The following is a 23,781-nucleotide window of genomic DNA, read 5'->3' as shown; positions in this document are numbered from 1 at the left end:
GTGTCCCAATTAAAGTCTCTGAAGTTGAATACACCCAAGATCTGTATCATTCGAATAGGGTAGGAGGATCCAGGTATGTTGTTAATAGCTAATGATTGAAATTTTTCCGTGTTGTATGCTATCCTTTGTGTGATCATAACATTCCTTTGAGCCAAGCACTGCTTGCAGGAGTAAACCAAAGCCCACAGGCTCAGTCTTTGCACAAGGTCATAGCTGGGAAAAACAAAGCGGCAGAGTTGACCAGTTACACTGGTAAGTTTGTGACGGATGCCGTAGAGCTGAAGTCCTATTTGAGAATCAAAAACTCAGTACCAGTTAAATAGGTTGAGGTTTAGCTGCAAAGACTAATACCTGGAACGTTAGAATTTTAGTGTTTATCAAAAGGCATTGATATCATTGAAGGGTAAATGGATGGTAATCGATGTTTTACTTCCTAGATCCTATTATATAGAGGACCAGAAACTCTTGTATTGCCCAGGCCACTTAGAGCTACAAAGTAAGCCATTTATTTAAGGTTGATGTAATCAGTAAGATGAAATCCTCCTTATTAAATGTATTCAGTTTCACTAGCACTCAAAATGGAAGCCGTTTTCAGGAAAAGATGAAAGTTATGATCTTGAGGAGTTTGTATTTTTTGAAACAGTTCAGGAAGATGGAGAAAGTGCTCTCAGTATTATTGACAGTTGAAAATAGCAAAAGGAGCATTTTTGTGTCTGTAGCAAAGATGAAATAAGTGAAAAGCCCAATGGGGGAAGGAGGTTTATACTCTTAGCTGGTACTAGGCAGGGCTGCTGCCAGTTAGCACACGGCAGGCCCGGCACAGTGTGCTCCCTGCAGCCTCAGCATTCCACTCGGCTTTGCTCGTAGCTTGCGTTGCTTCCTGTCTAGTGGACTATCAGCCCTCCAAAAGGGGCCTCTCAGTCCTCTGCCGTCAACTGAGAACTTGTGTTGCAACCTTGCTGGCTACAGTTGAAGCCTTTGGGTCGGGGAGGGGAGGGTCTCTGTGACTGCACCCAGAAATACAGGATTGATTTTTTTCTGGCAGGACCAACCTGACATTCATTCTCATAACTGGGCAAATTCAGACAATTTTTAAATATTTAAAACAAATGCTTTCCACTAACACTTAGTAAAATCTGCCTGATGACCAGTTAGCGTGGTGTCGGGTGACCATCCTTCCAGCCTAACCTTCCACGGGCCTGGGAAAGGTGGGCCGCCCACCTGTGCACCCCAGGGTGGTTTTACATAGGATCACAAGGGCTTGGTAACCTGAGGGTCTAGTGATGATCTCCTAGGAGGTGTCACGTCTTGATATATTAACATGTTAGTCATGCTACCTGTTCTCAGATGCAGTATTTTTCACACTTCATTTCTGAAACGTGTATTTGATTTTGTAATTTTTTTCCCCACAACACCAAACAGCTTATCTTTAAATCAGTGGCATCTTAGAATTGAAGAAATAATGGTAGTCCTAAATGATTTGTTTTCTATTTCTCATAGTTCATTGTCCTGTAAGAACAGGGATCTGATGATTCAGAGGGAATCTTCCACAAGAAAAGTAAGAACAACCTAGCCCCACCCAGTCATGTACTTAACACAGGCTGAACGGACTGATTTCCCAGCAATGCAGAATGACATCTGAACAGAAAGGCCAGTGGTGGCTGAGAAAGAAAGCTTCTGTGCTTCGGTATGATCTGTTCATAAGGAGAGTAGGGAATTGACAAGTTGGTTTGGTTTGGTACTCCCTGAAGGAATGACCTCCTAGCACCAACTGTGGAAACGAGCCAGGATGAAGGAGACCCGTTTTCGCCCTCCTGTAAAGCCTGGCTGGAAACTTCTCAGCTGGAAGACAGCATCAGATGAGCAGAGGCAATGGGAGGGGCCAGAAGAGCTCCCAAAGTGAGGGACAGCCACTGGCCCTGGCCCTGGTGACCTTTGAGCAGGGAACGCTGGAGACAAACCTTTACCATTGGTGGGAAATTTCAGGGCTGTACACAACAGCATTAATCTTTACACGTCACTTTTTTAAGAAGTCAGGTGACGAGATAGTCACTCTATTTGGTAGCTAGTTATAAAATAAGAGAAACGGCAACAAACAAACCAAAGTAATTGTGAAGTAATTATTCAGAAACTACAAAAGCATTATCCAGACTAATCGTTCCAGGAGTTCAGAGAAAGAGACCAATTATGTAAGTGCGCACAAGATGTCCTACGTACCACAGAAGGGTTGGTAGCTGGAGGGAGCCCCCAGCTTTGATAGGAAGGGGCATGTCTGGGGCAGCCTCCACACAAAGCATCATGTGAAGTATCCTGACCTACTTTGCAGAGAACCCAGCCTCTGCCTGCAAACCAAATGTGTCTGAGCCTAATTGTGTGCTCACATGTTATGTCACCATTGTACTGGGTGCTTCAGAAAAAACAGAAGTGCAATCACCTACCTCATTTAAGTAGAAGAAGCATTTAAAAAAGAAGTTGGGGCCTTCTCTGGCAGTGTAGTGATCAGGACTCTGAGCTTCCACCGCATGGGGCATGGGTTCAATCCCTGGTTGGGGAACTAAGATCCTACATGCCCTGAGGCATGGCATAAAGAAGTTGGAGAAATTATGACAAGGTTTTTACTCTTGTTAATTCTGAGTGGCAGAAAAATGGGCATTTGGAAGGGAAATGGGGTGTTCAGTGTCTATTTCAGTATATTATATATATCTGCCCCTAAATAGTTCTGCGGGGCTTCCCTGGTGGCTCAGTGGTAAAGAATCTGCCTGCCAATGGAAGAGACATGGGTTTGATCCCTGGGTCAGGAAGATCTTCTTGATAAGGAAGTGCCAACCCACTCCTGTATTCTTGCCTGGGAAGTCCCATGGACAGAGGAGCCTGGAGGGCTACAGTCCATGGGGTCCCCAAGAGTCGGATGTGACTTAGCAACTAAATATCACAACAATTTTAGAAAGGAAAGTCCATAGGGAGAGAAAATACACTGAAACACTGAAAGAAGCTTTTCGGATTTTAGACACTTACTGGGAAAGCAGAGCCTCTCTCCACCCTGTGGCCTTTGGCACCATCTCACCTGAGTGGGACTGACCCAGCGCCTTCAAGGCCCTCAGAGCGCTGATGTGCTGTATCTGCAGTGATGTCAGGGTTGAAGTCTAGCCAAGGACACAGCTCTTGCCTCACCTTAGGCATCCACCTGGTCCTGGCGATGCTAGGTGCGGGGGTGAGAGTCAGGGAAGGTGACACCTCTCTTCTGGGAAGCCTGCTGCCAGACCTGCAAAGCACAGGGGAGATGCTGACAAACAGGATCCATCCCAATCCTACCTGCAGTTCTCCAGCTCCGAGCACTGGCCAAAGGGGAACACCTTAGCACCCTCCTCCTCCTCCCTCCCTCCCTCCTCCTCCTCCTCCTCCCCACTGCCCAAGTCACTGGCACCTCTTCTGTGGGTCCTTTCACCTTTCTCCATCAAGGTCCTCATTCGTGAGTGGGTCTGCTATCAGTCATTTAGACCTGAATTTCAGTGTGCTTATTTTTTCTTAGCCCTGAATCGTGGCAAGAAAATACAGTCATCATTTCGCACTGAAGCATAGTACATTCTTGAACACAAGTGGGAGGTTGGTATTTCTTGGAGACAGGTTGCTATTGAAAAAAGAAGGGAAAGCTTTGCACCCCACTGCTGGCAGCTGACTGCCTAATGGAACAAAAACTTTTTTTCGTATAACACAATGCTTTACCATCCCACTTTCATCAAAGGGATCTCTTCCTCTCCAGCTTCAACTACTGTTTTACAGAGGAGCAGAGAAACTGAGGAACAGAGGAGCTGAGCAACTTGTCCAGAGTCATACAGCTTACACACGGCAGGGCTCCGCTTAGAGCCTGGATCACGTGGCTGGAGAGCCTGGGCTTTTCACAAGTGTAGGGGAAGGTAGGGAGACGGCGACGGCAAGTGTCCCGAGATCCCTGCTCCAGACTAAAACCATATGGTGAGTGTGAAGGGGTGGAGGCGAGAGGCCAGGAACTCCAGTGAGAAAGCAGAAAGCCAAGTCCCATTAGAGACTCAGAGATGGTGGCTTCACAGGTGCTGCAGCACCAGCTTGGAGCGGCCAGAGGATGGGAAAGACAGCGCCTTCCAGTCTCCTCGGGCGGCTTAATGGTGTGGGAGAGGAGATCATTTTCTGGCGTGTGCCCATGGAGGAGCCACCAGGCCTGCCAGCAGCCACCAGGGTGAGCCAGGGCAGCCCACAGCCGTGACGGGGGCAGGCAGCGGGAGCGAGGCAAGAGGAGGAGTGGAAGGATTCACAGCATCTTCGAGAACCGAGGGGGCCAGTGAGGGCAAAGGTGGAGGCAGCAGGCCCTGGGTTACCAGTCTTGACCCCAGCAGCGGAGCAACCCAGAGGCAGGCAAGATCCAGTGAGCTGGACGCTCATGAGGAAGTTCAGATTAGCTATAAAAACACAGAGAAAGTGTCAGGTTTGGGTGCAGTTTGAGGATGGCATATAAGCTAAACATTAACATTGTGGATTATTTCCACCTAACGAGTTCTTATGGAACCAAGTCAGGAAAGAACCTCAGCTCTGGAGGCACAAGACCTGGTTCCAAGTGAGAAGTTACCATAACATATTTAGGTGAAAGACAATTTTCCTTTCCCTTGTTGCAAGATGGAAATGAAATGCCTGCATCCCTAAGGTGGGAGGAGAGTTAAATTAGAAGACGATTGAAGGACACCAGATGCTGACCCCTCCCTGTATTATAAACTGACCTGCAATTTGCTGGGCAAATGAAAGAGGGAGAGTCATTTCTGATCAATCACAGGGTCCATAAAGCATCCCTGAAGAAAAGCGTGATGGCCAAGAGTGAAGTGAGGGACACGAGTCAGAATGTTCTTACCATAAAGGGCTTCAGGCATTTTCCCAATTGACCTCAGAAATCACAGGCTTAACTTGAAAATATTTTCTTCCTTGTAAATTCCCCTGTGTGTTAGGTGTGTCTCCAGAGACTTATTTCTCAGGAAGGCTGCCAAGTGTTCCAATTCATCTTTGGAAAGGATTCAAAGCCTCAAATTTGATTATTTTTGTACCCAAACTTCATGTGCTTAAAAACTAACAGGTGTTCCTGTTAGAATGCTTCTCATTTGCACCTCTCTCAGTTCGACATGAGATTTCAAATATTCTAAAGAGCCAGAGGTGTTTCTTCCTTTTTTAAAGAAGTTGAGAGATATCTTTGAAATGTTAAAAAAGCAGGTGAAGAATCTGTGAACAGGAATTGTCTCTGGGGAGTGGGATTTCAGATGGAATTTATACTTAATACCCTGTGTTATTCAAATGAATGCATCAGAGATTGCTTCAGTAGTTTTTTAGAAGCATTTAAAAAGGTGGTGGAATTCTGACATCTGAATCTACTCTTCTCTTTAAACATACGGTCCCAGAAACACCTGAGAATCTGTGAATCGTATGTGTGAGTGTGTAAGTAACAGTCTCCTGAGATTGCCAGTTTTTCTTGCTCTTAACTGTTCAGTGCCCCCCATGGCTCTGTTCTATGGTGGCCAAAAAGCCATACTGAAAACCTAATGTCTATTTCTGACTCTCTGGCTGAGTGGCTGAGGGTTCTGAGAAAATTACCCAAGTCCTGGCATTAGTTAGAGTGTAAATCTCAACAAATCTCTTCACTAGCCTGGCTTGTGGTTCGGTCGCTGAGTCATGTCTGACTCTCTGCGACCCCATGGACTGCTGCGTGCTAGGCTTCCCTATCCTCCACTGTCTCCCGAAGTTGCTCAGCTTCATGTCCACTGAGTCGGTGATGCTATCTAACCATCCATCCTCTGTTGCCCCCTTCTCCTTTTGCCTTCAATCTTTCCCAGCATCAGGGTTGTTTCCAATGAGTTGGCTCTTCCCATCAGGTGGCTAAAGTATTGGAGCTTCAGCTTCAGCATCAGTCCTTCCAATGAATATGCAGGGTTGACTCTCTCCTAACTTCTGCACCACTGCTAAGCAATGAGAGTTCAGTTTGGCCAGTCTCTACTCCCTCTGCCAAGTAGCTTCTTCCTTTCACCTCTGATGATGGTTTGCCAAGAGGAAAAAGGAACCATGCCAATGCAAAGAGTGCCTATTTCAGCAGGTAACGGGTGACTGGCAGCCACAGGCATGCTTTTGCCCAGAGAACCCAGTGGCACCTCAAGTAACCCCAGATAAAAATTAGATAAAATAGTGGTAAAGTGCTTGATGTGGGTCACGGATGTCGTCTCAATCTTAGGAAGCATCTTCAGGAAATGTTACTGAGTTTAGGAACCCATAACAAGCAATCTGAGAACAAGGTGCAGGCTGATGGATGCAGCCTCAAGACCAGCCCCATCCTCTCTCGGCCTCTCCTCCCTACAATGCCTCTCCTGGGCACCAGCTCTGAAGCCACCCTTGGTAGACCCCTTGGGTCTTTCTGATCGCACCCTCTGCCACTGCCCACTCAGCACAGCCAGCAGGATTCAGAACACACCCTGGAAAGGGAATCAGGCAGGGGCCAGGCAAGTGACTAACATAGTATGACATTTGGTCCCTAAGCCCTGTGGCTCCCACTAGTTTCCTTGTGTGGACTGGTTTTAAAGGTTTTGAAAACACATCAAAGCATACAGGCTGACTGTCAGAAATCCCCTGGCCAAGCAATTTGCTCAGGAAGCTGTCTGAGAATGTGATCTTAATTGAATCTCTAATCTCTAGCAAGAGAAGAGGGCCAGTCCCAGGCAGTGGGGATTGTCCGAACTGACTGCCAGAAACCAGGACGATTCTAGAGAGTTGAACCTGATACTACCATCTGTCCACATGCCCTTCAACACTGGGAACCAGAGGCAGCTCTTTGGTTAGCAGGGCACACTTATTAGGGCCAAGGACAGATAGGCATGATATCACAAGGGCAAATGCAAATTCTGTGTGTCTGCATGACCACCTCCACCGACAGAAGCTCCCTGAGACCAGCCAGTCAGTGTCTTCTGTGTCCCTGGGGCCCGGTACACAGCCGAGCCCATGATGTATATCCAGTGAGTAGGTGACTCTCAAGCCACCTGTACCATTGACCAACTTGCCCCCATGCTTGCTGTCATAGGATGTTCTTTCTTCACGTCTTTTCTCACATTGATCCTTAACCTGCATGTTCTTTTGTTTCATTACGATCTTAAATATCCGTCAAGGTGCAGCCACCAATCTATCTCCTTCCCAGCTGTACAAGCATCTCCCGTGTTTCAGGGGGCTCCTCACACACATCCTTGTTCAGGTTTGTGGGAAAGAGAGCAGTGTACCCATTTCACAGATAGGAAGCAGACTCAAAGACATTTGATGGCAAGTTCAAGGACACTCCATGGATATGTGGCAGACCAAGGACTCAAACCCAGGCTGTCTGATTCCTCACCCTGTGCTCCCTAGTTTTCACTCACTGCTCAAGACTCTTCCCCTGAGATTTTGCAAAGGGTTTTATGGTTCTGTTCTCCCTGCCGCATCTAAGGAATAAACAGGAAAATCTATGTTTGATAGAATGATTACTGACACTAAAAGTTAATGTTCAACCCTGGGAAATGACTCTTCCTTCCCAGGAGCTTTCTGAAGCCAGGGCTGGAAGCTCCCTCCTGGGGCTGGGCATTTATAGCTTTGCGTGTTACAGTTCATGAAATACTCTCAACTTCTCGAAAAGCTGGTTTGGGTTTTTTCCTCTTGGGAGGGGCTGACTCTACCCTTTATGCGAATTCCAAGGTTGCGGGTGCCCTGCCCACTGGGAAACACCTCTGTCTCTGCTGCTCTATAAAGTTCCCAGGTGGCCCCAAGGGAGGACTTCTGCAGCGCAACAGCCTCCGCAAGTCGTGAGGTTCCTGCCCCGCCACCATGAGGCTTCTAGTCCTCACCAGCCTGCTCTGCACCCTGCTTCTCTGTTTGTCCGTCTTCTCCGCAGAAGGTAGGATTCTCCCCTGTCCCCGCCCAGGGTGCCGGTCCCTGAGCAGGGATTCTCTGGTCTGGGATGGTGGGAATCAGGAAATGTTGGAGGGCAGGCAGTCCTGGGCCCTGAAAGACGTCACCCTGAATCCATATGGCACCTCTATTCACAATAGCAGCATCAGAGGGAGGCTCAGGAGCCTTAAACCCCGCAATCTGTCCACAGCCCCAGCTCCCCGAACACACACACACTAAGTAAAAGGAAGAGGCTTTGTGTCTTTGTGGTAAGCACACTGCTTTTACTGCACCTAATTCCTGCCTCACTGGAAGTTTTGGAGCCACTCTAATACACATGAATAATGCAGTCGATTTGTGTTGAATGAGTGAATTAATTGATTAGTAGACCATCTGGTCTGGACACCCCCAAATCTCATGCAGAGGGAACACCCGTGGCAGATGGGATGAGAATGTGGTGGGGAGGCATGTTCATTTAGAACTGGGGCACACGGCCCTTGCACCTTTACGGATATGAGTATTTAGCTCTCTTGTCTTTCTCAATTCAGATTGCTGAATATTTTGAACTTTTTCTCTTGCCTAACCCTCTAAAAACTGCTTACTGTGGTTTTTTTTTTTTTTTAACAGTTATGGTTATTTTAACATTTATCTGAATTTGGGGATATAGAAATAAATACCAGGGTGAAAAACACCCATAATTTCATTACTCAAGAATGGCCATGTTCAACATTTTGTTTATTTCTTTTCAGTATGCTTACAAGCATCTTTGTAATGGATGTCTCTCTATATGTTCAATCTTATATCTGTTTTATTTATCATTGTATTATTATAGTCACCAAAAATATTTACAGTTGAAATCTGGAAGCATTTACACCAGAATGTCAACAGCAGCCATCTCTGCCTGAGCAGTAGGATTATCAAAAGTATTCACTTTCTAAAGTTTCTGCAATGAACATTGCCACATATACAACATGGATAACAGTGATTAGAGTTCCTCAAAAACACAGCCCATAGCAGCATGATTTATCAGACCTCTTCTGTTGGAGATTGGCAATGCTACCTTAATGACAATTCAGCAAAGATGAATATCTTTCCTCATTAAGCTTCCTATCCTGGGAGTGTCTCTACCAGATTCCCCAAAATGGGGTTATTTAACTAATAATTTTAGGTATAACTTGCCACTACATGAATGTACTGTGATGAATTTACATGCTTAGATATCTTTGAGCTATTTTAAGTATACAGTAAAAAGCATGGTTCTACATAAAACATTTCCTGTATTTCAGCTAATTTTCCTAGATTGCCGAGGGGAGAGAACTACTATGTCAAAGGGCGTAGACAATTCTTAAAAAAACATTTACTTTTTTAGTTTGGCTGCCCCAGGTCTTAGTTGCCACCTGCAAACTCTTAGCTGCAACATGAAGGATCTCATTCTTTGATCAGGGATGGAACCTGGGCCCCCGACATTAGCACCTGGGAGCATAGAATCTTAGTCACTGGACCACTAGGGCAGTCCCAAGGGCATAGATACTTCTGAGTGACGGTGCTGAACTGTTTCTTGGGCAGGAAGATGTGGAAGATGTATTCTGAGGGCAGAGGGTCTCCCCACATTGACTCTGTTATTTATGGAAAAGAGATAGCCTCAAGGCCCACTCTCCCTGGATCCTCCTGTAGCCTGACCCATCCTGAGTTTTCCTGAATAAATATTCCCAAACCCTTGACCTTGGGGGCTGAAGTTCTCTCCTGTCACTCCTGCATAGACCCTGTCCCCAGTGTCCCCAAGTGTGCTAAGGGAGGGACTCTGTTCCTGTGTCCCCTCTCAGGGAGAAGACACCCGATGCATCATGCCAAGCCCGGAAAAGGCAAGCCCTGCTGTCCCCGAATTCCTGGCCCTGAACTGATGACCCAGAAAGGTAAGCACTGCACAACTGCCCAGGTGTAAGGAAAGGCTTTGAGGCCATGGGACAGGCTGTGTACGTGTCCCCTGCCCACCCGCCCTCCATTCCTGGCATCAGGCCCTTTTGTGGAGAAGCCATGAGCAGATGTGAGCTTGGCCTCATGGGTCTTTCTAATCTAGTGGGGGAAACTGACCGGCACCGCCCCCACCAAAAAAAAAAATGTCAACAGATTAATCACCTTGAACTGAATACATTCCCTCAAGAGAAAGAACAGGATGCAATTAGAAAATGGGATGGAGAAGGTCCCCATCCTGGGTGGGAGGCCTCAGAGGGACCAACCTTTGCGAGACCCAATAGAAGACCAAGGAACTGGCAGGAGGAGGTGGAAGGGGCGGTGCAGGAGGGGAAGCAGGAGGCATGAATACAGAGCAGGTGGGGAGTCATGAGGTGCGCAGAGAAGCCACGAGCCGAGGCCGGGCTGGCCTGGTGAGGGAGCTGGCCCATGAGCTGGCGACCAGAGGGGATGGGGCGCACAGGGCCAAGGCATCCTGAGTGGCAGGCAGGCAGCACCCATCCCAGGGGGCAGGCTAGGGGTGCAGAGCTGGACTCCCTCCCAGGGTGAGGCCTCGAAGAGCAAGGCTGCCCTCTCCTACAAGGCCTGGGGGGCAGGGGGATTGAGGGATGAGGGAGACAGGCCAACAGAAGGCTACAGGCACCCAGCTCCCAGTACTGGGGCACCAGGCCAGGGCAGGCTGATGCATGGGAGTTGCCTAACCCAGGATGCAAGGTTGAGACGGCTGAACCTTGGCTGGCCTTTGGGCCTGGGGCAGACAGAGTCCCCGGGGGAAAAGCCAGCCAGGCCTGACACAAACCCAGGGTTCCTGTCCCCCATCCCCCACTTAGTCTCTGCAGCCTAAGGAAGGCCCCATCTCAGGGGTCTAAGAAGGCCCAGCTCTGCTGACTCCTCTGGGGCCATGGCTCAGGGAGCCTGTACCAGAGCTGGAGCCTCCACACCCCTCCTGGTTCTCAAGAGTTCTGTGTGCCAAGGGGAGGCCTGGGTGTGAAGCAGAGGGAGGGGGGCAGGCTGCACGCCTCAGCCTCAGGCCACTTCTCTGGAGAAGCTGACAGCCCCCCTTTCCAGAGTGGCATCACATTCCACTGGGGCTGGGTAAAAATAACCGGTTCTCACACCCTGAACCCGAGTGTAAGGCCCCCACCCGGGCTGGCTGGCTGCAGCCTGGCTCTCCCTGGAAGCTCCAGCCTGGCAGAGGAGGGCTGTTTCCCTGAGTCCCTCCCCACCGGGAGGCTAGGCTGGGCTCGGACGCTGCAGCGCCCTCTCCAGGATACACTTGCTCAGGAGCACTTGTCAATGAAAGTAATTAATAAACAATCAAGAGTAAGAATAGAAAAGAGTTTTATGTGAGCCAAACTGAAGACTAGCCAGAAGCCTGCTTCCCAGTTGACTCTTGAGAAACCGCCCAAGAGAAGCAGAGTTTTCACTAGTTTCATATCTTGTCAGAATAAGACAATTAAACAAGTCAGTATCACATTTCTTCAAGATTCTTTTTTAGAAAAAAATTAGAAAATAGACCAACCTGTACACAGCAAATCAGTATGGCCTTGGTACCTGGGAAGTGACTCTTATCATCAGAGGATTAACATTGGTATCCTAGGAAGGGGAGCATTTAATCTACACTTTAAACATGGACATTCTTTACTTCTAGTCAATGTGCCCTTTTTAAAAAATATTCAAAGCAGATATACAATGTATTTTTGATAGGCACCCAAAGGCTATTTTATTTAGCATAAAATTCAAGTTAGCTCATGTTTGAGCCAGAATGACTTCCCACAGTACTGTAAGCCCAGAATCCTAACCACTAAGCCACCAGGGAATTCCCTGTGAAAATGTTTCTTATTACAATAAAGAAAAGGGAAGTTGAAGATGTATGTGCATGCACGCACACATGATTCATAGGAAACACAGCAGGGTTAACTCCTTGTGAACAGCACAAGGGCAGCTCTTTTTTTTTTTTTTTTTTTAGCCACACAATACTTCAGAATAATCTAAGCGTGTGGCTCCCATGCTGAGTCTGGATTTCTATCAGTGTACATAGCTTTTAAATTCCATTGCAGGGATCTGCAAGCAACTTAGAATAAGAAGGGCAAAGCAAGCATTTTTACTAGGTCCCTATCATGCAGTCTCATTTAAATCCTTGGAACCATCCCAGGGCAGCATGGTCCATTTTACAGATTTGAAACTCAGGCTCAGAAAGGTTATGAGGCAGAGCCAGAAACTTGTCTCTGTCCATCTCTTTCCATTGCAACAGCTGCCTCCTGCAGAGAAAGGAGTTTCCTTGTTACATTTATGAAGACACGCAGGTGCCTGAGGGAGACTTCAGACTTCCTGGAAGGGAAGCTCTGTCTGGGTTGGAATCTCAGCTCCAGCACCGACTAGATATGTGTCCTTGAGCAGATCCTTCAGCTCTGCTAAGCCTCAGTCTTCTCCCCTGTGGATGGGTATAATAGTAGACTCTATGATCATAGTCTATTACCCCCTAGTCAGTGAGGTTGTGACTATAAAGCCAGGCATTGGCCTGGCACCAGCTATCTGGTAAACTTGCTCTGCTCTGGCTACAGAGGAAGTCTGAGCATGCCCAGGTATAGTGGTTCCACCCATCTTCTGGGGCTGACCCTGCAGCTCACACAGCACTGTGGAATAAACAGCAGGGGCGCCGGGTGTGCCAGGCTCTGGGAATTTGGCCTCTGTACCCTGGTTCACTGACATAGGAGAGCCTGTGCACTGTCTGCTGAAAGAGAAAGTGGCCTAGGCTGCCTGGAGGATGTCCCTGAACTGACATCACCAGCTGTGACACACACAGGCCAGTATCGCCCACTGTCCAATCTAAGATGTCTTTCCGGAGCATGGCTTTGCCTAAGTGCTATGCTAGGCCCATGGCAGTGATATGAAGTGGCAAGCATGGACTCTGGGTTAATTCTACAAAGCCATCATCAAAAATCAATGTGTTGAGTGGCCAGTTTGCTGAACTTACCACAACTGGTAAATTGTTTACCAATTTACTAAAAAAAAAGTGTGGGGGGGCTTTCTCTAAAGCATTTGAGAAGTTGGTAACCATCTATAAGGCAGCCTTGTTTTAAAGGAATGTTCAATTTGTTGGTTCTACTGGGACTTGAGGAGTCTCGGCTTTAGGTGTGGTCAGACAGACAGCTATCTAGGCCTCACAAGCCGGGAAAGTCTGTGACACTGAGCCTCTGTCAGGCTGCCCTCCTTCCACGGGTCCTGAGGCTGTCAGTGAGGGGACTCCTGGGGAGGGCTGGAGAGGCCTTGTGGGAGGGTCCTTGGGGTCTGAGAGAGTGCCTGTCCATCCTGCAGGCTTCTTAGGGCCTGAGAGCTCCATGCCACCTTCCCCGCTTTGAAGCCCTGCAAAATGACTTGAACATTTTGGGAAGACACTTGAACATAGTTGGAGACAGGGGCTGAAAGGGACACAGATATTCCTTCCCACCATGGGGTTGCCCCTGCCTTCAGAAAGGAGCCTAGCCTACAGAGACAAAGGTTATCCACTGAGGACTTGAGTGTGATGACGTGAGGGTTTGGCAACTTTGGAAGGTAGCAAGGTGGACACCAGGGCTCAGTGCAACAGATGCAGGAGGTGGAAAGGCTACCCATCCTGCCCAGTAGACCCATCAGAGGGGCTCAGATTAGCGGTCTTGTTCCTTGTAATTACACCTGTCAGCCATAGCTGCATGATAAAACACCTCCAGCTTCAGTGGCCCAAAACAATACATAGTTATCATTTGCTATGAGTCTATAGGTCAGCTGGACCGTTCTTCCAGTCTTTGACGGGCTCATTTATTTTTCCAAGGGTTTGGATAGGTACTTCTGCTGAGCCTAGCCAGGCTCTTTCACGTGTCTGGGGGGGTCAGTGGGATGAAGCTAGGATGATCTCAGCTGAGTGACTAAACTCTCTTCTACAAGGTGTGGAAGAATCATCCTCTGACAGGCTAACTCAGGCTTGTTCACCTGGGGACTGCAGGGTTCCACCTACAGAGGGGAAATACCTCAGGCCTCTTTAGGCCTCAGAACTGGTCCACTTTCATTTCCACTTGATTCTCTGGGCCAAAGCAAGTCACCAGACCAGATTCAAGGAGCAGGGAAAGAGACCCCTTGTCATGGTGGGAGAAGATGCAAAGTCACGTTGCAAAGGAAGGGCGGAGAACTCTATCCTCATTTGCACTCAGTTAATGACAGAGGATGAGACGGCTGGATGGCATCACTGACTCGATGGACGTGCGTCTGAGTGAACTCCGGGAGTTGGTGATGGACAGGGAGGCCTGGCGAGCTGCGATTCATGGGGTCGCAAAGAGTCGGACACGACTGAGTGACTAAACTGAACTGAACTGAACTGAACTGAACCACATTATTTATTGTAGGAACCAGAGAAGAGAGTTTTGGGGCTTGAGGGTGGAGACAGAGGGTAGAGGGGAAGCAGTGGTCAAGAAATCATGGTTCTCCATCAGAAATGCTAGGAGAAAACTCTCACAATATGATATTAATAGAAAGGAGTAGTTAACACTGTATATTACTATGATTATCACTATGGGAAGGCGAAAGCACTTTCAAATAGGAAGAAAAAGAAAATTACACCAATATTAGCACTTATTTATGATCAAGACATGGCAATAACTATGATAATTAAATTTATTTTTTGTATAGCTAGTAATTATATAGCAACTTACCGCACAGCACTTACATCTGCTAACTCATTCAACCCTCACAATAATGCAAAGAGTTAGACACTATTGCTATTCTTATTATTAGACAAGGCACCAAAGCACGGAGAAGTTTAGTCAGCTGTTGAAGGTCACCCAGCTAGTAAGTAAGGGGTAGAGCTGGGCTTTGAATCCAAGTAATCTGGCTCCAGAGTCTATGCTCTTAACTAGCATACCACCTTGCTTATAGTAATAATCCAGAAACTAAAACAGAAAAAATAATATTACCATAATTTAATAACCATCCTTATTCATATTTCCTTTTCTCATGCAAACATGTTTACCTAGCTTTATTTTTATTATATCTTTTTTTTTAATTTTTAAAATTAACATTGCATTATACGCATTTTTCTTCAAGGTGCTGTGTTGTCTGCATAGCCACAGGGCTTTGGCACCGTTAAATATTTTTTTCACCATGATATGCTATTTAGTAATTAACCATTTCTCTACCACAGGATATTCAGACTGTTTCCAGAATTTTTTTCTGCTGCTAAAAACAAAACTATGAAGACTAGCTTAATACATGCAGGTTTTTCTTTCTTTATGGATTATGCCTCCCGCAAATGGGACTGGTTCATCAAAAGATGCAAACCAAGCTTTGAGACACACATTACCTGAGAGAGAGGAGATGGCTGAGGGTTCAAGGGTGAACCCTCTCACCACTACCATCAGAAACAGACCTTCCAAACCCCTCAACTTTAGTGGGCTCTGCTCTTGACAGAGACGATTGAACAGATAAACTACCTTCCCTCCATCTTCTGCTAATAAATCAGATTTCTCCCCGATGGGATGGAAATAGCCTGGGCTGGTCATGTTTGCAACGAAAGACCCCCTCTGGGCATCCCAGAAAGAGGGTAAGATCTGACACTTGCTTTGATTTTTTAAAAACATATCTTCCTATCTAAAAGTTAATCTTAATTGTATTTCTCCCTTTCCCCCATCTTGACTCTGCTTGCCTCTCTGCGTCTTGTCTGATCGTGCCTGTTCTTGTCTGCCCGCTGCTCCTTCCTAGGACACCACACGAGAAACTGCAGACCATGCAAACTCAAGCCAAGGCCCCGCTTTTGGGTGGTTCCTGGGGCCCTCCCACAGGTGTAGGGCTGCCGCAAACACACATCTGAGGCCCGCATGCTTAATTCTTGAGGCACCCAGAAGACTTAGGTTCCCCCAGGGTGCTCCCCTCAAAGTCGGGACTGATGACAAAGGCTCTGCCCATGAACCTGAGCTTCCTTTCTTAAAGATACAGCATTTCTTGCCTATCGTGTTGGACTGTGCTCATGGTTTTTTTAGAAAAGCCTGAACCAGAATCTTCTGAAAACCACAACATGGATTCGAAAGTCCAAGCTCTGGAATGCCTGTTTCTTGCTGTATGCTCTTGGGCAAGTAACTTAGTCCCTCTAGGCTCAGGCTGACTTCAGAGATACAAACTCCAGTGAGAGAAGACATCCAAGGAAGGCACCAGCGAGCTTCACTTACCCCTTTCAAGCCTCATGGCAGTGAGCTAGGGTGTTGGAGGGCTTCATCTCAGGCATCCTTGGCATAGTTCCAGAACTCCAGATCCTGGTATCAATCATCCACCAACCTTCAGAGTCATTGTGAGCCAGGTCCAGCCTACCCAGCCTCAGTCTCCATCTAGCCCCTTGCGCATGGATAATCAAGACTCCATCGTAACCTGAAGAGCTACAAATCCAGAGACTTCTGAGCCTGCTAGAGTGAAGGGTAACAGGGACCCAAGAATGGCCAACCAGCAATGCAGCGGCTCAGCTGAACCGAGACACACCTACGCTCCTAACTGTCCCACATTCCATGGCCCCTGTAGGAACCCCTGCCTGATTTTCTGATGTGAGTCTGCTGTAAAGAGCATGCAATGAAACAAATTGTAAATAAATAAACAAAACACATGGCGCATGGTTGTTTGAGAAAACCGGAGGTAGGACCTTTGGTAGGAACTTGGGCTTCCCTGGTAGCTCAGACGGTAAAGAATCTGCCTGCAATGTGGGAGACCTGGGTTCAGCCCCTGGAGGGGGGTTGATCCCCTGGAGGAGGGCACTGCAACTCACTCCAGTCTTCTTGCCTGGAGAATTCCATTAACAGAGGAACCTGGCGGGCTACAGTCCATGGGGTCACAGAGTCAGACACAACTAAGCACAGCACCGCACAGGAGGCAGGATCTGAGACACGGCTGTCTGCTGCAGGAGACCCACTCCCTGAGGCCTCTCCTGCAGGCAACACCTTTATCACAGCACAATCTAACAATGAAAGGGGGCAGGGGGCTGGGGAGTGAGGAACAGTGACAGGAGCAGGGGTCTCGGTTTGACACACCAGCACTCCCCAGGATTTTCATGTGATCTGGTCAAGTCAGTTCCCGTTTCTGTAAAATGCAGAGTCCAAGACCTATTCAGAGAAGCTAACGTGAGGCCCCGACAAGTAGACAGATGTAAAGTGCCCACAAGGGGCCTGGCACAAACAGAGGAGCTTGGTTCCAGAAAGCCCCTGCCTTCCCTGCCCCCATCCTGGAGGGAATGTTTATGCCCAAGTGAACACACAACTGTGGAGAGGAGGCTCAGAGGGAACAGATGGCCCTTGTCTAAGAGGCTTATCCTTCAATAAATTTCCTTCTAATCTGCTTCTCCGGCAAGGTGAGAAGCCCCTCCCTACGTCATCCCACAGCTGTCTGAGAATGCCAGACCCACCAGGTGTGAGGCTGATGAGCAGAGGTTCCCTGGCACCCGGCAGTGGGGACAGTGGTCCCAGGGCAAGCCCGGGGTCCTCACCTTGTCCTAGGCCAGACCTTTCTGTTCCTGCCAGAAACTTCACTTGCGAGCTCATCCACTCACTCAATCAGCCACCCATCCCTGGGGTAGGTAATGGTCAGAACGTGCTAGTTCCAGGGCTCAGAAACGAGCAGGTTCAGTCCTTGAGGGCTGAGAACCCTTCACTGCTCTGCACGGTTGTGAGGTAAGAACGGAGGACTGGGCTCAGGAGTGGACATGAAAAGAGGAAGAGCCGATGCTTGTGCTGATTCTGGGAGCGTTCTAGCTGGAGAAGAAATGGATGTGTGTGTGTGTGTGTGTGTGTGTGTGTGTGTGTGTGTGTGTGTGTGTGTGCGCGCGCTGGGCTAAAGCAGGGCTAAGACTTGAGTGTTTCAGAGGAATCCAGCAACTGGACAGCAAAATGGGGAACAATGGGGAGGTTTCATCTGGGACCATAAGAGCACCCGCAAGTTACCAGGTGTCTAGAGCTTGCCTGAGGACAATGGAGCGGGAGAAAACGCAGGTGGGAAGAACCATTAGGAGGAGAAGGATGAGGCAGAACTAAGGCAGAGCAGCGGAGGGAGATACAGAGGCGAGGGACTTGCGGCATTGAGTGGACAGGGAGAGTCTTATGAATAACGCTATTCAAGGCTCTCAGGGGACCTCCCTGGTGGTCGAGTGGTTAAGATTCCATGCTTCTAATGCAGAGGGTGTGTGTTCGATCCCTGCTCAGGGAACTAAGATCCCACATGCCACAGGCATGGCCAAAAAAGTTGGGGGGCGGGGGAAAGGCTCTTGGGGACCTAAGAGGATACAAAGAAAACCAGACATCTGGAAGTGACTTTGCATTACAGAACTGGGATTCTGCTATCTCCTTAATGATCCCCTTGAAGAATCTTAACATTTTGGCAGGTGACAGTAGTGTCACTAGAGAAAGTGTGCCATCTCCATGGCAACAGAAGGGGCCCACGTGCCCTGACTGGGTAGGGCCCCACTGCAACTGACAAGGCACAGATTTCTCAGACAGACTTGGGTTCAAAGGATGACTCTGTCATGTGACATCAGGAAGTTCAGACGACCTCTCAGAGTCTCAGGTTCCGCGTCTGGAAATGAGGCTAAGACTGCCTATCAGAGGCCCATGAGGGAGAGGAAATCAGGAAGGAAAGAATGTCTGGCTCTGAAACAGTAGCCTCATTTGCTTCCACTAAACTGAACGCATCCAGGACTCTCCACCTCTCCACCTCCACTCAAGACTAGGTCCTCCAGGACCAATTCCATCCCCGGCTATGGCAGAACTTCCTGTTGGAAACCACACACACTTTACAGCCCTGCGTCCCACTCACTCTGCTGATTCACCTGAGCTTATCTCTGGGCAGAGTGTCCAGGCTAAACCACTTTCTGGAGTCCCGGCTGGTTAATGTTCACGCCGGACCCCACATGTGACTCCCCTGACTGTGCAGCCACTTGCCCAGTCATGGAAGCATCATAAAACTCCTAGAATCTGGGTGTGTCTAGGATATAGTCTGGTCTCCCAAGTGGTGGCTGGACCTTGCCTGTTTACAAGCAGTCTAGTAACGTGTGGCCAGCTCCAGAGGCAGGCTTGTTATCAACAGCTCCATCTCTGCGTGAGGTCTTTGGCCTATCTGCTGTGTAATCTGTCCAATTGCCCTGCCCCTCAGGATCTGCAAAGTATGAGCCAGAGAGTAGAAGTTATCAAATTACAAGCTGTCAGAACTGAAAAGTTCCTTACGCACATAAAAACGCAACTCTTTCACTTGTTCAACTCAGGGCTTAAGTGTGCTCTGGATATGGGCGCTTATACATGTGCAGTAGTCCCCTACAGCCTTTCCCTCACCTAGTTCACACTTCTCCACGTCCCGCCTGGCTCAGCAGGCATTTCACTGTCTCTCCTTTGGCTACTCCACTCTACCAGTTTATGGATGGATGGAGGGGGTGGAGCATTTCAAAGGCCTGCAGAGTGTCAGCTGTTGAGTAGCACCAGGAACCAAGACTCAAAATCCTCTCAAGTGTCTGTTCATTGATTCAGGTACTCAGTCATCATTCACCCAGTCAACAGCTGCTCACTGAGGACCTCCCGAGGGACAGGTCCTGTGTGGACACTAAAGCAACCTATGCATGAATGATTCATGGCACCCTGGGGGGGACCCCAAAGCAGACAGATTCCACACCGGATTCTTTTAAGGCCCCTGTCAAGGTCCTAAGGAGGGACCAGTTCTGTCTGGGGGCAGAAGCATGCCAGGGGGGAAAAAAAAAGCTTCCTGGAGGATAAGACATTCTTGGAAGTGTCCCTCCCCAGGCTCAGCCATGTGGCAGGCTGCAAGAACAATGGAGACTGCGATAAGGTGAAAACAGGTGACGTCAGGGCTGGAGCTTCTGCCCACCTGTGTGGATGCCACAGTGATCAAGGGCCAGCATTACAACACAGGATCCCAGCCAGTGGGTACTAGTTCCAGCTAGATGGGGACCAGGGAAATAGGCGGCAGCCCCAGATTCCTGCCCCCTAGAGAAGGAAATGGCAACCCACTCCAGTACTGTTGCCTAGAGAATCCCCTGGACGGAGGAGCCTGGTACAGGCTGCAGTCCATGGGGTTGCAAAGAGTTGGACTCGACTGAGCGACTTCACTTTCACTTTCACTTTCTTTCCAGATTCCTGCAGAGTCTCTCAGTTAGGGGAACAAGTCAGGCACTAGACAGGTAAGAAAAGGAATGCCGTCTCCATGTCAGAGGAAACTGAGGCAGCCACTCTATACCTGGACTGGACACAGCAAGGGGACAGAGGGTGGCCACATTTCACAGCAAATAATATCCAGAACTCCTCAGCCCTGCAGAACCTCCTGCTGTAGGAAGCAACTCCCCAGTTTCAGCCAGCTGAGTACACCTGGTCCAGACCTGTAGAGGACTGTCCTCAGGACTTCACCTGAGCTGAGATGGGTGGAGCTCACAGTCATGTTCAAAGAGCGTTCATCCCTGATTCTATGCCTTCATCCTCAGGACCAAATCCTACCTTGGACCACAGCTTCCCGGTCATGAGCGGTCATTTTGTTGGAACTCAGCAACTGGACAGAAGAGCTCAGGATGCCAAGTACCAAGGGCAGACGTCTGTCTCTAGATGGTCTCGTCCCAGACAGCTGGGGTAGTAGCAGGGTGCTGAAGACCTACCCTTCCCCCTTCCAGAGCAGGGTCATTAGGAAGATGAGCCTGGAAGCAGGCATCTGCTTCTCCCCACAGCCTCAACACCAGAAGCTGGAAGAACTTTTTACCCAACATCTCCTGGTGCACATGTGCACATATGACCTGGGCATGCATGTGTACACGAGGAGACATGAGTGATGCACATATGTGTGCGCAAATGGGACTAGAACTCACATGTGTTTGGGGGCAGCTGTGTGAATGTGTGTGAGTACAGAGGAAGGCACTCAGATCAGATATGAGCAAAGAGGTCATAAGAGCCTAAACTGGCATATTGGCAGATGGCACTAGAACACACATGCGTGCCCAGGCTGGCAGCTGGCATTCAAATTCCCACTAACAGCTGGACCAGCTGTTGTACATCTAACTGAGGAAGAGCTCTTGGAACCTGCCCTAGAGATGACTGATGAGATATTTCACAGCAGGTGCTGTGGCGGGAGGCCCAGAGGAGAGGGAGCATGTCGCCCTGCATGGGGTGATGGGCGTGTAGAGGACAAGGCAATGAGTGTACCAAGACTGCCCAGGGTATTGGGGTGAGGGCCATGCCACCTGTCTCAGGGCAGGTGGGACCTTCCTTCCCAGCTATGAGCAACTGAGCTCTCCAGGCCGTTTCCAGACCCTCGGTACCACAACGTCAAGATCAGAGTCCAGAGTGAGAATCTCCATCAAGAGCTGCTGTTTTCCTTGGTTCTCGGGCGCTTTGTTTGAGGACTGGGGCCAGCCTAAAGTGACCAACTCCTTCCAGTTTACCTTAAATCTTACTGGTTCTAGCACTGAAAATCCCATATCCCTGGAAATCCCTTCAGTCCCAGGCAAACCAGGCTGCTAGTCACTCTAGCAGATCTAAACAGGTATAACTGAAGGGGGACAGTCTTTTTAAGAAAAAGAATATAAACTATAAATACAAAGTTGGGCTATGGAAGGACCAAGTGTGAGCAAGGGGCTCAAGAACTGAAGCGTCAGGAGCTTCATGGTGATTGTCCTCTGCCATGGAAAGAGTTTCAACTATTTTTGCAACCAGGCTAAACTGGGCATGAATCCACACTCTTTCTCCCACTGGCTGTGTGAGCCTGGGCAAGTGACTTACCCTCCCTGTGCTTTAACTTATTCCATTTGAAAGCAGGGACACTCACACCACACACACACACAGCATATGGCGTATTCCTCTATCCCTCTCTAGTACAAGTCTGTTGACCGGCATTGTGCCAGCATTTTGTAACACAAAAGTTGCAGAAATGTCTGTGCAATTTAAAGTGCATCTTTTCAGCAGACTCACAGAATAAACTAGTAGTTTATACAGAATAAACTAGTAGTTACCAATGGGGAAAGAGGAGGGGGTAGGGAATGTAGCGGCAGGAAATTAAGAGGTACAAATTATTAGATACAAAATATTGTACAACACAAGGAATATAGCCAATATCTTATAATAACCATGAATAACTTTAAAAATTGTGACTCACTATATTGTTCGCCTATCAGTTCAGTTCAGTCGCTCAGTCGTGTCTGACTCTTTGAAACCCCATGAACTGCAGCACACCAGGCTTCCCTGTCCATTGCCAGCTCCCAGAATTTATTAAACTCGTGTCCATTGAGTCGGTGATACCATCCAACCATCTCATCCTCTGTCTTCCCCTTCTCCTCCTGCCTTCAATCTTTCCCAGCATCAGGGTCTTTTCCAGTGAGTCAGTTCTTCTCATCAGGTGGCCGAAGTATTGGAGTTTCAGCTTCAGCATCAGTCCTTCCAACGAATATTCAGGACTGATTTTCTTTAGGATGGACCGGTTGGAGCTCCTTGCAGTCCAAGGGACTCTCAAGAATTTTCTGCACACAGTTCAAGAGCATACATTCTTCAGTGCTCAGCTTTCTTTATAGTCCAACTCTTACATCCATACATGACTACTGGAAAAACCATAGCTTTGACTAGATGTACCTTTGCTGGCAAAGTAATGTCTCTGCTTTTTAATATGCCGTCTAGGTTGGTCATAACTTTTCTTCCAAGGAGTAAGCATCTTTTAATTTCATGGCTGCAATCACCATCTGCAGTGACTTTGGAGCCCCCCAAAATAAAATCTCCCACTGTTTCTACTGTTTCCCCATCTATTTGCCATGAAGTGATGGCACCAGATGCCATGATCTTAGTTTTCTGAATGTGGAGCTTTAAGCCAACTTTTTCACTCTCCTCTTTCAATTTCATAACAGGCTCTTTAGTTCTTCTTCACTTTCTGCCATAAGGGTGGTGTCATCTCACATCTGAGGTTATTGATATTTCTCCCAGCAATCTTGATTCCAGCTTGTGCTTCATCCAGCCCAGCGTTTCTCATGATGTACTCTGCTGCTGCTGCTAAGCTGCTTCACTCATGTCCGACTCTGTGCGACCCCATAGACGGCAGCCCACCAGGCTCCCCCATCCCTGGGATTCTCCAGGCAAGAACACTAGAGTGGGTCGCCATTTCCTTCTCCAATGCATGAAAGTGAAAAGTGAAAGTGAAGTCGCTCAGTCATCTCCGACTCTTAGTGACCCCATAGACTGCAGCCTACCAGGCTCCTCCATCCATGGGATTTTCCAGGCAAGAGTACTGGAATGGGTTGCCACTGCCTTCTCCGATGTACTCTGCATATAAGTTAAATAAGCAGAGTGACAATACACAGCCTTGATGTACTCCTTTCCCTGTTTGTAATCAGTACACCTATACCTTATATAAGATTGTACATCAACTATATGTCAATAAAATAAAAATTACTGTTATAACTTTTCAAAAAATAAATAAAGTGCATCTTTCCAGCCACAGGGCCAAGCCCGAGGGGATTGAACAAGAAAGGTTTTGGTTAATGGGGCCTAAAAATTGCCCAACGTTCTAGGGCTGCTCCTTAACCTTCTCCTTGGCCTGAATCCCTGACTCTTGCTAACAGTAGATGGAGGGGGGCTGTTACTGGGGGATAGAGGAAGGGTAGTCTGGTCCCCCTGCCCGCCCCCCTGCCCTCGCCCCCTGCTGGGAGCCGGTTCCCCTCAGCTCTGCACCCACTAATTGGTCTCATTAGGAGGCAGGCAGGAGGCTCCAGAGGCGCCGATCGGAGCTGTGTCATCCGCTTAGCGCCCTCGCACTCCCGCCCGCGCCCCCTCCCGCCGCCGCCGCCCGGGTCTTCAGCTCTGCACTCGTCGTGCGCCCAGGGCATGCTCCACGCTCCGGAGCCCGGCCTCGGCTGCGGGGAGCCGCACC

At 48.5% G+C, this 23,781-nt stretch overlaps 1 protein-coding gene across 1 annotated transcript; it reads left to right on the top strand.

The window, feature by feature from the left end:
* Positions 1–7,848: 7,848 nt before the first annotated feature.
* On the top strand, positions 7,849–15,698 carry GPR15LG (G protein-coupled receptor 15 ligand). Its single transcript, XM_052641534.1, has 3 exons — positions 7,849–7,918; positions 9,735–9,824; positions 15,613–15,698. The coding sequence occupies exons 1-3, from the start codon at positions 7,849–7,851 to the stop codon at positions 15,696–15,698; spliced, it is 246 nt and encodes an 81-aa protein (XP_052497494.1).
* Positions 15,699–23,781: the final 8,083 nt, after the last annotated feature.

This window comes from Budorcas taxicolor, chromosome 5, assembly GCF_023091745.1.
Source record: "Budorcas taxicolor isolate Tak-1 chromosome 5, Takin1.1, whole genome shotgun sequence".
NCBI classification, from domain to species: domain Eukaryota; kingdom Metazoa; phylum Chordata; class Mammalia; order Artiodactyla; family Bovidae; genus Budorcas; species Budorcas taxicolor.
Note: the sequence above shows the minus strand (reverse complement) of the source record. Positions and strands in the feature narration are given on the sequence as shown.

Coding starts and splice junctions, on each gene's coding strand:
- GPR15LG (XM_052641534.1), top strand. CDS start 7,849: ATGAGGCTTCTAGTCCTCACCAGCCTGCTCTGCACCCTGCTTCTCTGT. Junction 7,919..9,734: donor GTCCGTCTTCTCCGCAGAAG/GTAGGATTCTCC, acceptor GTCCCCTCTCAG/GGAGAAGACACCCGATGCAT. Junction 9,825..15,612: donor TGAACTGATGACCCAGAAAG/GTAAGCACTGCA, acceptor GCTCCTTCCTAG/GACACCACACGAGAAACTGC.